Source organism: Cetorhinus maximus, chromosome 8 (assembly GCF_964194155.1).
Source record: "Cetorhinus maximus chromosome 8, sCetMax3.hap1.1, whole genome shotgun sequence".
Taxonomy (NCBI): domain Eukaryota; kingdom Metazoa; phylum Chordata; class Chondrichthyes; order Lamniformes; family Cetorhinidae; genus Cetorhinus; species Cetorhinus maximus.
In genome coordinates this window covers 109,438,345-109,453,332 of record NC_135886.1, presented here as the reverse complement: position 1 = coordinate 109,453,332, position 14,988 = coordinate 109,438,345, and the positions used below count along the sequence as shown (strand labels likewise).

At 43.4% G+C, this 14,988-nt stretch overlaps 1 protein-coding gene across 2 annotated transcripts in view; it reads right to left on the bottom strand.

Moving 5' to 3' along the window:
- Nucleotides 1-14,988, bottom strand: part of arhgap20b (Rho GTPase activating protein 20b) — a 119,579-nt gene that overhangs the window by 10,574 nt on the left and 94,017 nt on the right. For both annotated transcript variants that reach the window (XM_078547428.1, XM_078547427.1), the window contains exons 10-13: nucleotides 14,321-14,499; nucleotides 13,018-13,179; nucleotides 9,558-9,667; nucleotides 7,251-7,440 (exon numbers count right to left, since the gene is read on the bottom strand). In XM_078547428.1, the coding sequence (XP_078403554.1) occupies nucleotides 7,251-7,440; nucleotides 9,558-9,667; nucleotides 13,018-13,179; nucleotides 14,321-14,499 (641 nt within the window). The remainder of the gene's footprint in view (nucleotides 1-7,250; nucleotides 7,441-9,557; nucleotides 9,668-13,017; nucleotides 13,180-14,320; nucleotides 14,500-14,988) is intronic.

Below are 14,988 nucleotides of genomic sequence, written 5' to 3'. Positions count from 1 at the left end.
CAAGGCTTTTGAGTGTTACTGGAGCTGCACTCAGTCAATTGGGGAGTATTCCATCACTTCCTGACTTGTGCCTCGTAGATGGTGAACAGGCTTCGGGAGGTCAGAAGGTGAGTTATTCACCACAGAATTCCCAGCCACTTACCTACTCTTGTAGCCACAGTATTTATACGGCATTTTTTTTCCCCCTTAGTTCTGTTTAAGAGTCATACGGACTCGAAACGTTAACTGTATTCCTCTCCGCAGATGCTGTCAGACCTGCTGAGTTTTTCCAGGTATTTTTATTTTTGTTTTGGATTTCCAGCATCCGCAGTTTTTTGCTTTTATTTATATGGCGTGTTCAGTTAAATTCACGGTCAATGGTAACCCACAGGATGTTGATAGTGGGTGATTCAGCGATGGTAATGCTGTTGAATGTCAAGGGGCAATGGTTAGATTTTCAAATAAAAGCAAAATACTGCGGATGCCGGTGATGTGAAATAAAAACAAAATGCTGGAAAAACTCAGCAGGTCTGGCATCATCTGTAGAGAGAGAAACAGAGTTAACGTTTTGAATCAAATACAACTTCTTTCGAACTAGAGAGAAATAGAAATGTGATAGGTTTTTCATGCTGTTCAATAAAGCAGGGAGGGGCAGGTGGAGCAGAATAGAAGATTAGGGATAGGTTGGAGGGCAGAAGAGATTAAATGACAAAGATGCATTGAAAACAAGACAAAAGGAATGGTTATGATAATATTAAAGACTAAAGCTTTGATCCAAAATAGGCATTAACAGCAGAATAAAGGACAGAACTGTCTGAAAACAAAGTAGCAGAATGTGTTAATAGCAGGAAAAGAGTCAGGGCTATCTGAAAGCAAAATTTGAGAACAGGATACAGGCTTGCACTAGGGGGAAAAAGTTCAAAAAGGAGGATAGAGTTCATGGTCTGAAGTTGTTGAATTCAATGTTGAGTCCAGAAGGCTGTAAAGTGCCTAATTGGAAGATGTGGTGCTATTCCTCCAGCTTGTGTTGGGCTTTTCTATGATGCTGAAGCTTGGAAAACTTATAGACTCTATATCAGGGCCCTAGAACAACATAGTCAACACTGTCTTAGAAGGATCTTATGAATCAAGTGGGAGGGCAAAAGAACATGAATATCATCCAAGGTACAGACATGCCAAGTATAGAGGCCATGATTATCTTGCATCAGTTGAGATGAACAGGACATGTCATCAGAATGTCGGATTCAAGACTGCCAAACAGGTGCTCTACTCAGAGCCATGTCAGGGAGCCCGTTCACATGGGAGGGCCAAAGGAAATGTTCAAAGGCAATCTCAAAGCCTCCACAAAGATCTGCTCAATTAACATCAACCCATGGGATGCAGATGTCCAACCATTACCAAAATGGCAATCCATCATCAAAAATGGTGTCAAGAGCAGCCACTGAGAGGGAACGGTGAGAGTGATGGAAAGAGAGAGCAGCTGCTTGAGGAAGCAATTTGCCATCGGCTTTATTGGCCAAAAACCAACATCCTCACCATGGGAAAGCCTGTAGAACCAAGACAGGGCTCATTAGCCATGTGCGAACCCAAAACCGACACTGACATCTCACTTAAACTCAGCAATCCACAGGGAAGGATCACCCTCGACATGAGGGATTGCCAATGATATTACACCTACTGCTGTCCACTCAGAGGACACTCAATAAACAGAGGCCACTAGAAGGAAGAGACTCAAGATAACAGAGTCTGAAATCAGCAACCATAAGTATATGTATTACAGTAAGTCGTACTATCCTGTGAGTGCTGTTAGTGCTCTGCTGCCTTGCCTAAACAGTCATTCTTCTTTGTGAGCCTAACAAGGAAACTTAGATTTTCTTCAGCCATTCAGTTATTGCAGTGACATAGATCAGAAAACCCATTATAGCTTCACCCACTTTGTGCCACAGCATAGTCTCTAAATTTGGGGACCAACAATCTAGGAAGCGATAGCTTCAGATAGGCATCATTAGTGTACTCCATGTACATGTTCAAATCTGTCTATGGAGCTATGCAAGTGAACTAACCTCGGAAAATTGTGTACAAACACCATTTTTGCTTGAATGTTACCAGGCTACTGTGCTATGCAGAGCCTCACAGCTGAGATGGATCCTGTCTTCACTTGCTTTGTGAATGTGCATTTTCAAGTACAGACCACTGAATAGCCTCAGGAGACACCAACTTTTATATCTCTATTGCCCACAAATAGCTCACAAGTATATTTATAAGTATTGATTTGGCTATCCTGTGCTGCTAGTGGATTGAATATAGTTGGCTCTGATCTTCTGCCTATGCTCCTGTCAAATGTACCTCTCCAAACATACCTCTCTGGGATTAAGGAATCATCCCATAAATTCAATTATTCCTCTGATTCCAATTTCAGCCTGTGTCCTGTAACCTGGATCAATTTGGATTAAACTTTAAGTGGCAGTTGGAAACAATTCCAATTCTAATTGTGAGAGTCTTCATCAATGAAAAGAAGAGAAGAGCTATAAATATCTCATGAGTAGAATCTACAACTGTTTTAATGATTGAAGAATATGGGAGAATGTCCATTGAATTATTACAGAGTGAATATTTTATTTTAAAAATAACCATGATAATTTTTTTGTCATACTTAGAGAAAAAGACTTTGTTTCAACTACTTGCCAAGAATGTCGTTTATAATAAGTTTCTAATATTACTGTTTGTCCTTCTCTTCCCTCTTTCTCCATCTCCACACTGTTACTTGTGGAGAGGCAGAAACACAGTGCAGTAGTGAGATAAAGCTGGTAGTCTGCTGCCCCACAGTTCACTCTCCAGTCAGCACTCTGGACAACTACTGAGTCTGCGATCAATGTAAGGTTAGTGCATGCAGCCTTGGTGGATGCTATAAGTTTGATTGATTTTATGCTTAGAGGAGGATGATTCTCTAAGCTGAAACAAATCTTAACGATAGAGGTCTGCAAAGAGTGTGGCCATAAGGAATCTGAAAATAATGCCAGCATGAGGGGTAATTGATCTCTACTTTTATTAACTTTCTAGAATGTGTCGTTCTCAATGACTCCTAGCACAGATAGGAACTTTCTCCAGGAGACCTTTGTTAGGTCTTTGCTAGATTTGGTTGATCTATTGCACTTATTGCAAAGAGTTACTATACAAGGAGCGTTTCAGCATTCACAGAATATGGAAGTGGGCAGAACAGCAGATCACATGTATTACAGACAAGAGTGAAGTACTTCAGATTGGAAGAGAAAATAAGCAGTCCAACTCCTTTAAAGGTGTCAATGAATATTGCATGAGAGGGCAATGAAGTCAGAGGAGAGAAGGCAAGATTCGTTGAGATATGGGATTGAAATCACAGAGGTTGAAAAGTTGAACAGTGCAAAAATTGAGAGAAGGAAGAACCATGGATATTTGAGGGAGAAAATTGGATGGCATTTGGGGGATTGGGGATGGGTAGACAGCTAGGATTTTAAAGGAGAGGTGAGAAGGTGGAACAAATTGGCCAGAATTTTTCGCTCATCAGGCGGGCACGTGGCTGACCCAAACAAGCGTAAAATGATACGCGAAGATGTCGGGCGAGCATCCCAACATCATTGCGCACTTGCACAATATTTCAGTTGGCGGGCGCACACAGGAGTCGGCAGCATGCCTGCCTACAGTTAAAAGGCCTATTAAGGTAATAATTAAGTTCAATTTTTCACTGCCTATCCAATCTTACGGACTTTGGATTTTTTGGGAAACCTCATCCATGGGCGGGATGAGGTTTCTAACAGCAATTAAAAATTAAATTAAAATTTTAACATTTCATTAATAACATGTCCCTGCTCATGTGACAGAGTCACATGAGGGGCCATGTTCTTTAACATTTTAAAATTCTTTATTTTTAATTTTTCAAAATCTTCATCTCCCTGAGGCAGCTCTTTGTTTTAGGGAGCTTTTCCTGCATGTACCTGTGAACTTGTGCGCTTGCCCTCTCCACCCCACCCCCACACAGGTAGCACTGCAGTACACATTTCACACCGGGCGGGCCTTAATTGGCCTGCCAGTGTGAAATCGCGGTCGGGCCCCAATTGTGGGCGAAGGTCAGCTTTCTGACCACTCCTGCTCACCCCCACCAAGCCCACCTGACAAAGGAAAATTACTAGCCAATGAGTTACTCAAAGGGGAGAGGGAGAGATGAAGGTATGACTTGGTGATAAGGCTACACAACCACTATGACAGTGTTGGTAGGGCAGTAAAAGGAAAGTATAACCAGATAGCGAGGCTTCAGTAAAAGGCAAGGTGGCACCATCCATCAGCCAAGCCAAGTCAGGCAAAGCCAGGATTTCAATGCAACCATCTACAAAAAGGTTGTGCATGACAAGGGCTTTGTTCGTAAGTGAATGGATATTCTGGAGGAAAAGGCTATGGGGATGGTGAATGTTGAAACAGGCAGGAGGTTGACAAGATTAGCCCCCAACAATGCGTTGACTGGGAAGGCTGACTTGAGAGGAGGATGAGGCAATTGCTGTTTGTAAGGCTGCAGTGATAGGTACTTTGATGAGCCCTTTAGAGAATGCCAGGAGGAACACAGAGTTAGCTATGGACTTCTCTAAGGGGGAGTCAAGTCTGGGACAGTGATAGGAGAATAGGAAGGTAGAAGAGCAATGGCCAGTTGGGAGAGGAATTAGGGAAGACAAAGTATCCAAGAGGGCAGAAGTGAAAGGTGGCACGAGTGGCTGAAAAAAAGAGGTAGAGCAAGGGGGAAAAAGGGAGATGTTACGACTGGAATGGGAGGAGTCGCAAATTATCAAGCCCCACCACTCCGCAGAGCATACCATTAATTTAAATGTTTAATTTTCTCACCAAAATCGCCAATTGTGTACCTATACCTCTAGTAGAATAAAAGATACTCTGACCAGGCTTCTTTCAAAAACACAGAATAATTAATTTATTTTAAAACAAAACTTCTTTTAACAAGTTCCAAGTACTGGTTAACATACAATTACAATCGGGAAGTATAACTATCTATCTCTTCCTAAAGAATTCCTCCAGCACACACACAGGCAAACAAAGGACAAACAGATAGAGTGTCTTTGCAGAGATCGACTTTGGAGGATGGGTGTTATAGAATAAAAGATAAAGTCCACAGGGTCTTGACGCTGTCAACCTGGAGTTCTCTCGTGTGAAGATGGGCCTGAATGTGCCGGTGGATGCCTGGAAGTTCCCACCATTGGTCTCAGCTTTGCAGGTTCAAATGCAGACTAGTTACACTCAGATGAGGGTTCTCTGGCCACAGGTTGATAGCCCCACACAATTTTAGGCAAGGCAGAGAAAGGGAGCCAGTCAAGGTAGCCTTCTGTTCTCAGCTTGTTCTCCAACAAAACTGCCTTCCAAACAAGCAGGTTCACAACTTAAGTTTTTTTCTCTCTCCCATGTGATCACCTTTTTGTCTGCCAACTTTTCATTAAGTAAGGTTCTTTGCAGTTCAACACAAACAACTCCTTCTCAAGTACCACAGAGGTCAGGTGATTTCTTGGAAGAGGCCTGCTTGTTTACAGTTCCAAGGTGAACTTATGGCCTTTTAAAAAAAAATCCTAGATCGTGCCAAATTCTTCCATTTTGTAAAAGAAAACTTCAGTCCTGAGAGATATGGTTCTAACAAAAAGTAATGGGGGTTTGGAATGGCAGCCAAAATGTGAAATACAAATGGATACAGATTACAAACCTGCAGGTGTTCCCATTGTAATGTGGAATTTAAGCACACGTACTGCACGGAAGTTAAGAAAAACAAGGTTCCTTTATCCCACCAGCATCAAAGCTGCATAGACTTTCAAGAGAAAGCGCAACTCCAAGAAACAAACTATTTGCAGATAATATTCACTGTTGATGCTCAAGATTCCTGTCCTATTTGGGGCCTCAGCTTCTCATTGCAGTGACTCACCAGGCTTGGTTTGATGCCCAGCTCCTGGCTGCAGTCCTGCTCAGTCTCCCTCTTCACAAGGCTTCTTGTGCCTCCTTCTCCTCTAGCACATGCTTCCAGCTCAAGCCCCGCCTCCACCCGTCTTCGGCCTGTTCTCTGGGCTTAGGCTCCTCCCCCAGCTTCATCAAGACTTCAGTTCCTGACCCAAGGGAAACCCCGAGGCAGACTGGATCCCCCTGCCCGTTGTCCTCCCAGACCGATGACCTCTGCTGGTGCGGATCTACTGCCTTGTAGTGAATGCATGGCAATGGGTTGGGCCTGGCCTCTGGCCCAGCTCTGAAGTTGGAAGCCAGAAGTCAGAGTGCCCTGCAGTGAACAACCTGCAGTGAATGCCCTGTGGGCGGGGCCCAGTCTCTAGCCCCTCTCCAAAGTTGGAAGTTGGGATGTCGAGGGCCCACACGCCACCCCCGCTACACCATCTTTCTGCTGTTCTTGTCTTTCTAGGTGGTAGAAGTCACAGGTTTGGGAAGTGCAGTCAAAGAAGTCTTGGTAAGTTGCTGTAGTGCACTTTGTAGAGGATACACACTACAGCCATGTTATGCCTGTGGTGGAGGGAATGAATGGTTTAGGTGGTGGATGGGGTGCCAATCAAGCAGGCTGCCTTTGCCCTGGATGGTGCTGAGATTTTTAGAGTGTTGTTGGAGCTGCAGTCATCCAGTAAAGTGAAGAATATTCCATCACACTCCTCACTGTGCCTTGTAAGTAAGGGAAAGGCATTGGGGAGTCAGAAGGTATGTTCCTCATTTCAGAATACACAGCCTTTGGATTACTAGTCCAGTAACATAACCACTATATTATTGCACCATGTGTGCATGATGACTGCTGCATTTGCCTACATAATATTGGTCACTGAACTTTGAAGTAATTCATGATGATGTGTGCCTTGTGATGTGTCTGAGAGACATGATGAGGCGCTACAAAAATGCAGTCTTTTAAATCTAACCATTTCCTCCAAAATTCTGTCAGTGTGAGGACTGACACAGGGTGCAAGGCATCTTAGTTGGGGCAGAAGGAATTGTCAAAATGGCACAGCTCCTGAAGCGTGTAGAGGTTGGAGACAACAGGTGACATTGCCTAGCTACAAGATCATTACAACATTATTTGAATGCTAAGCACATTGCTTCCCCATAGTCTATTAATTTAGGCTATGCTTTTTATATATATGGCGGTGCAGAATGACAAATAGAAATGTAAAACTAATACTGGTCTTCAACCACCCACAACAATTAGATTCATTCCCTTACAAATTTATCCACAGCAATGTGAAGGTCCAAAATGAGTAGGTTACCTTTCTTGTGCACTTGCTCTCTTCTTCTGGGCCCACGGGACTAGGAAGCCACAGCATGTTTGGAGCTATGCAAAGAGCCAGGTTAAAAGCAGTCATCTGGTTTTCTTCTGAATTTCTCTCAATGTGATGCAGTACTCCAAACAAATGACGAAGTAGTAGGATATTTGCTTCAGGAAGCTCCTCCACCAGACTGCAACATATTAGAAATGTTCCTGTTACCTTGACCTTTTGCCTTCAAACCCAGAATCCTGGCACAGTAACTATAACTTATCTAAAGATCACCATATACCAAAGGTGATATAATTTTTCTATTCCAATGATAAATGTTTCATGCAGCACTTGCTAACTCAAAAAACTATATTCTCTTCATGGTCTAATTGGGAAAACTATTGAGTCAATAAGATCAGAGGACAAAAGCAAAATACTGTGGATGCTGGAAATCTGAAACAAAAACAAAAATTGCTGGAAAAACTCAGCAGGTCTGGCAGCATCTGTGGAGAGAAAGACAGAGTTAACGTTTCGAGTCCGTATGACTCTTCTTCAGAACTAAAGAGAAGTAGAAATGTGGTGAAATATATACTGTTGAAGGGGGGTGGGGCAGGTAAAGCTGGATAGAAGGCCAGTGACAGGTGGAGGCAAAGGTGAGATTGCAAAAGATGTCATAAACAAAAGGTGGAAGGGGTGTTGATGATGGTGATACTGGCTAAAGGAGGTGTTAATGGTGACATTAAGAGTAGAAAGCAGGATGAGCAAGTGACAGATAGACCTAGTGGAAGTGGGGTGGGGGGAGGGGACGGTGGGGTAGAAAAGATCGAAATAGGCTAAAAGGTGGGGATAAAACAATGAATGGAAATAAATTTTTAAAATAATAATAATGGAAATAGGTGGGAAAAATATATATATATAAAATTTAAAAATAAATATTTGAAAACCAGACAACTCCTGGTTTGATTCCAATTTTGTGCTAGTGATTTCAGGCAGACTAGTAGCTGTTGAGTTAAAGTTGGTTTCAGTGTTATTTGGCTAGGGAGCAGAAGGTGAAGCAGGATTCTAGTTCCTGACTGCTGTCTAGTCACAGCTGCTGCTAAACACATATGTTTGGATGTTGGAGGGAGGTAGGAACTTTTCCCCTTCTTTCTTGAAAATGTTGATCCTTGCTAGAGTATGGTGTTGACAGCATCTGGTAGATCACCAAAAGGGCCATTCATCATTTGTGGGCCTAAACAATGAGTGCTGGGAAGCTATGTGTTGTGGAGAGGAGGTGTTCAGTCAGCAAATACTGATCAATAGCAGGGACTTTGGCTCATTTTCTCCTCTTGGTTCTACAGCCAATTGCAATTCCCAAACTGATAGCCTGGCTATCAGTTAATGCAGCTCAAGTTAAACCAACAGAGATCAAGGACAGAATTTTACATTTTTACATTCCCTTGCTGGCAAGGGGTTGGGGCCGGTCATGGTGGTGGTGGGGAGGTGGGGGAAGAGTTGGGGGGGGGGGGGGGGGGGGGGGGGGAAGAGAGAAAAATTCCTTAGATGGCCTTCCGAACGGGCTCCCATCCATCCCCATGTCTCCACAATTTTACAGTATGGCAGGTGAGGCCTAGGCCAGTTCACCCGCCCTTGCCCCACCCAAGGGCCCTTAAGTGGCCAATTAATGACCGCTTAAGGGCTGTTTCCCACAAAGCCTCAATTTTCAGGCTGGTTGGAGGAGTCCGGGGCAGAGGGGAAGTCCAGGAATTGATCCTGCTCAGGCCTCGGGCAGGAAGGCGGGGGCGGCGGGAGGCGGAGGGGCACCTCCATCAACAGCCTCCTTTCAACATTTGGTGCACCCCCCTCTCCCAGAAGCTCTCTCCCCTGTGGGTGCTTCCTTCCCCCTCCACCCCAACCTGGTCTGTCCACCAACAACCCCAAAGCCCCCCTCTACCCACCCTCCTTGGGCCTCACCTTCCCTTCCCGCCACCGCCTGAGATCCCCACGCTTACTTGGACCTGGACTCCTGGGACTTGGAGTCTGGGGATTGCTTGCAGTCCCAATCCTATCCACTACAGCCTCTGGTGCTGCTAGAACCAGGGAGCTGCTGGCCAATCAGATTGAGGCAGGACCTCCTTTGAGCGAGGGGAGGAAGTCCCATTCCCAGTCAATTAACGTTTGTTGGTGTTAAATGGCTGTGGGGCAGCCAGAATCGGTGGGGATGTGTTCGCCGCAGACTCCTCGCCGCAGATTTCCCGCCATCCTAAAAATCCTGACCCAAGAGCTAGATAGCAGGCAGTTATATGCTAGTTAATTTGTCAGAAAAATTGTTTCTCTCACTTCTTCATGGACTGTATTTTTTCCTCTTCGTTTTCATTTTCTATTCCTTCCATCCACTTCTCATACAGTTCGGATGACAGAACACTGCCAGGGATGTTACGTAGAAAGTCCTACAAAAACAACAGCTATCAAGTTCTTCTCAAACTTTTGTCAGTAATATATTCATTGGCATGTAAATTTAAAACTCCTCCAAAATGTTTCTCAGATTTTACTAAGCTTAATAAAGGTGAAGTATAGCAGTATTATGATCGAATGTTTTTTAGTTGAGAGCCACTCTAGTGAACTCTACATTATTGTTTTATTCCAGTAGCTCTGACAGAGTGGTGCAAGTATTAACAAAAGAAATGAACAAAACCCAGAGTCGTACACTGGATAATTTCCACTCCAAGCAGCAGGTATGCGTGTAATTCATTTGTTTGTAACCCATTATACCTGTGCTTCTTGGGTCTTATTTTTAGGGTAGGTATTCTGACTCCTCACTGGTGATAGATCAGAAACCCCACATGGGCAATAACTCATGAAATTTTCCCTTTCATTCCTTTTAATCTCTCTGTCTTTAATTATCCCTTTTCATATATTTTGTAGCTGTTGGTAATAAAGAAATTTTTGATGTCTCTAATGGAAATCGTTAAGATTTATCATTTATTTCTGTTTTACTTGTAGTATTAGTTACCACTAAGAAAGTAAGAAAAAGTTAAGAATGTTCCCTGAACATGCTACTGTTCATAATGAGTGTTCTTGGTAGCTCCTAATTTAACATATTACATGAATGTGATTAAGTTCAGATTGTGCACTAAGAGAACTGATATCTCATTAGTCTCTTATTGTTGTTTGTAGGATTTTGCTGTGTGCAAAGTGCCTATTGTGTTTGCCTGGAAACCAACAAGCAAGCCCTGCATCCCAGAGTGATCCATTCCCCTGTGACGTTGCTGTCAGTGAGTTAAAGGCTACCTATTTGCAAAGAAAGGTATGTGGCAACAGAAGAGAGGGCATAGCCTTTGAAAATAAATTTGTAAGAGATGCGCTGATAATAGTGACATTTATGTTTTTGGAATGGTTCCTGGAAAATTTGAGCCACGCAAGATCTAGTGAGCAATGGACACATGTTAGATTCAATAATTCCAAATAGTAAATTGCCCGTGGCATTGCAATCAATTGGTTGACATATATGGGGCAGAATTTTTTGGTCGGCATACGGGTGCACACCCGACCCGATAGGACACGAAATCGCGCAAGATGACGCCGGGCGAATGTCCCGACACCATCCCACGCTCGCGCAATATTTCAGTCAGCAGGCCCATGTGTGTGTCAGAAGTGCACCCGCCAACAATTAAGAAGACAATTAAAGTTGTTAAAGTTCCAACTGTCCCCAGTTTTTCATGGTCCGTTCAACCTTACGGCTGGCAGACGGGTGAATCTGCCAGGCACACTTTGTAATTTTGATGAAACCTCATCCAAGGGCAGGATGAGGTTTCCATTATTAAATTTAAAAAACATGTATGGACAGAATTTTCATCATGTATATGTCTAGGTGACTTATTGTGATGCGTGGCCATTTTTTTCCAGATTTGAAAATCTTTATTTAATTGCTTTGAAGTCTTCAGCTCCCTGAGGCAGCTCTCTCTGCCTTCAGAGAGCTTTCATTCAGCACTCGCCTGTGCCTGCGCTTACGTCAGTGCCCGCCTTCCTCCTGCCCCCGCCCCGGCAGCACTGAGCATTTCGGCGTGTGCTTCACACTGGCTGGCTGTTAATTGGCCAGCCCGTGTGAAATCATGGTCAGGGGCCAATTGCGGGCACCAGTCCATTCCCCGGCCGCTTCCGGGCCTGCCAATTGTGCCTGCACGCCAACCTAAAAGTCTTGCCCATGAGGTTTGTTTTATGTATGGGATGAAACATAGAAACACAGAACATAGAAACATAGAAACTAGGAGCAGGAGTAGGCTGTTCGGCCCTTCGAGCCTGCTCCGCCATTCATTATGATCATGGCTCATCATCCAACTCAATAGCCTGCTCCCACTTTCTCCCCATATCCTTTGATCCCTTTCGCCCCAAGAGCTATATCTAACTCCTTCTTGAAAACATACAATGTTTTGGCCTCAACTACTTTCTGTGGTAGTGAATTCCACAGGCCCACCACTCTCTGGGTGAAGAAATTTCTCTATTTCTCTAACGCTGAAGTTGTGAGTGAGGCTTCAGATACTCAAACCTCAGAGGCACTAGTGGCCAGAGCTTGCAACTACATTGTAACCACTGACATAACAAATTCATGGGCCAGAACTTTTTGCTCGTCGGGCGGGCGCGCGCCCAACCCAAACGAGCATAAAATGATGCGCAATGACATTGGGCAAGCGTCTCGACGTCATCGCGCACTTGCACGATATTTTGGTCAGCAGGCGTGCGCGGAAGTCGGCAGCACCCACCGACAATTAAGAGGCCCATTATTAGCCGTTAAAGTAATAATTAAGTTCAATTTTTTGCTGCCCATCCAACTTTACAGTTGACCAGTAGGCGAAAAAGCCAAGCGGCCTTTGGATTTTTTAGGAAACCTCAGCCATGGGTGGGATGAGGTTTCCAACAGCAAATAGAAATTAAATAAAAATGTTTAAATTTTATTCATAACATGTCCCGGCTCATGTGCCAAAGTCCATGAGGGGATTTTTTTTTTTAACATTTCAAAATTCTTCATTTTTAATTTTTAAAACCTTGAGCTTCCTGAGGCAGCTCTGTGCCTCAGGGAGCTTTTCCTGTGTGCGCTCGTGCACATGCGGAAACTTGCATGCTTGCCCTCCTACCCCCCCCCCACCCCCCCCAACCCCACGCTGCAGCATGCGTTTCACGCTGGGCGGGCCTTAATTGGCCCACCGACGTGAAATCGTGGTCACAGCCCGATCGGGGGCAGCGGTCAGCTTCCCGACCGCTCCCGCTCGTCCTCGCAACCCGACGAGGGTAAAATCCTGGCCATGGTAAATGTTGGCAGAAAAGCATGAGAAAAAGCTTGATCACATGAAGTGATATTTGTGGAAAAGACATATACGACCAGTGCAAGATCTTTAATTTGTATACATATAATTCAAAGCTTTTCTTTCTGATTACAATACCAATTCAATGTAATAGAATAATAGTGCTATTATTATGTTATTATTATTGCACAGAAATATCTGAAATATTTGCTTTAAGAGCCATTCTGATAAAATAGTCAAAAACTTGAAAATAATAGGCATAATTTTACAAATCTAGTTTTAATGGATGGAAAACCCTTTGAAATGGGTTTTCTGGAGGGCAAAGCTCCATATTGGGAGCACAAGTTTGTATGTTTTACCCTAACGGAAGATGGATGCCTCAGCTGGCCATATTCTGCCTGATCTATCCTTGTTCTAAGTTAAAATCAATGGCACTACAGATCCACGTTTAAGGTCTAATTTAACTTATTTTCTAACAGGAATGTTATATAATCTCATACCGTGATGACAGCAGCTGCCACAAAGACAGATTCCTTGTCCATATGCACCTCATTTCCAGAATTCAGCTTCTCCTTTAGCTCCTTGCAGGTCTTGGCATTAGCTGAACGCCTGAAAATCCCTTTGGTTGAGGGGCCTTCATGATATAATAGCACAAGCATATCCTGCAGAGAAATAGCACCAGAGTTCATTAATAAACGTCACTAGGCACTTGATTCATTGTTAAAGTAGTTGTATTACTTTCACAGCCAGCTAAGATTTAAATTGATAAGGGTCTTAGCAGCAAATTATTTAGTATGGCTGAAAACTTTTGAAAAGGGCATGTGCTGACCTTAATCGTAAGCCTAATTTTAGCGCAAGCAAAGAGCCATACCTTATCCTTAATCTTAATGAGGAGGCTAACTTTAATCCTATCTTTAACCTAGGCCCTAACCTAAGCCATTTATGAATACTATAAAAACTGGTTCATTCCCAACTGGAGTATTGTGTCCAATTCTGAACAACGTGCTTTAGGAAAGATGTGAAGGCTTTAGGTAGGCGCAGAAAAGATTCACGAGAATGGTTCCAGGGATGAGGGCCTTCAGTTGTGTGGATAAATCAGGGAAGCCAGGTCGTTCTCCTTAGAGAAGAGAAGGTTGAGAGGAGATTTGATAGATGTGTTAAAAACCATGATGGGTATAGACAGAGTAGATGGAAAGAAACTGTTCCCATTGATGGAGGGGTCAAGAACCAGAGGACACTGATTTAAGGTGATTGACAAAAGAACCAATAGTGACATGAGGGAAAACCTTTCTACGCAGCAAGTGGCTAGGACTGGAATGCACTGCCTGCAAGTGTGGTGAAGGTGGATTTAGTTGTGGCTTTCGAAAGGTAATTGGGCAACCATCTGAAGAGAAAAAGTTTGCAGGGCTACAGGAAAAGGGCGGATGATTGGGACGAGTGGAGTTGCTCTTGCAGAAAGCCAGAATGGACACAATGGGCTGAATGGCCTCCTTCTGCACTGTAACCATTCTATGATTTTATGATTTCAAGCTCAAGGAGAAAGGCAACCCTAAACTTAATATAGAACCTGAATTTGGAGCCCTAATCTGAATATATGCAGAAAAGTTTCACTGTAGAACAATACAGCTAGTAGCAGCAGGTAACAAAAAAAGAAAGGAAAGGGGAAAAAAAGAGATGCAGAAAAAAAAAGAGAAAAAAGAAAAAAGAATATATAGTGCATATGGTGCCCTTCACACCCTCAGGACATCCCAAAGCTCTTCATAGCCAATGAATTGTTCTTGGGGAGTCAGCTGCATTCCTTACCATGATCGGCTTAGGAAGGGTGTCGTTCTTACAGATGGATGGTAGGGACAGACCAAAAAGTTTCCTTGGTGTAATTGGAGACTCCGAGGTAAGACTGCTGTCTGACTGGTTGCTGGAACTGCGGCGGAGAGCCCAGTCTATCAATGACTTCTTCTTTTTAAGAGTTTTTGGAGTTGATTCTAGAACAAAACATGGAAATAAAAGGGGATTAGCTTGATTCAAGTATTCAACTATCCTTTAAAGCAAGGGCTGATTACAGGGAGAAAGTGGGAAATAGTAAAGAGGATGCACATCAAGTACATTCTTGTCTCATCAGATATTATACAAGTTTACTAGTGAGTCACTGACTCCTTGAGCCACTTGCTTGCTTCGAATGAAATGCTTACTCTCTTGCATCATATAAGATACGAGAAGGTTTGGATGGGTCATATCCTGATCCATCACTTTTGGGACCTGAATACGAAACCAATCTAGACTCATGGGAATATCATGTTCTGTTGCTGCTGGCTGCAAGCTTTGCACATGAAACATACTTGGGACACTGTCAATCTAGTTCCTACTTCCAAGCACAAAACTGCCCTTATTTGGTATAAATTGGTAATCTCACATTGAGAGACACAATGACGGCTAGTGTGGAAAATTTAAGGCTGTTTCAATAATTATGGAAT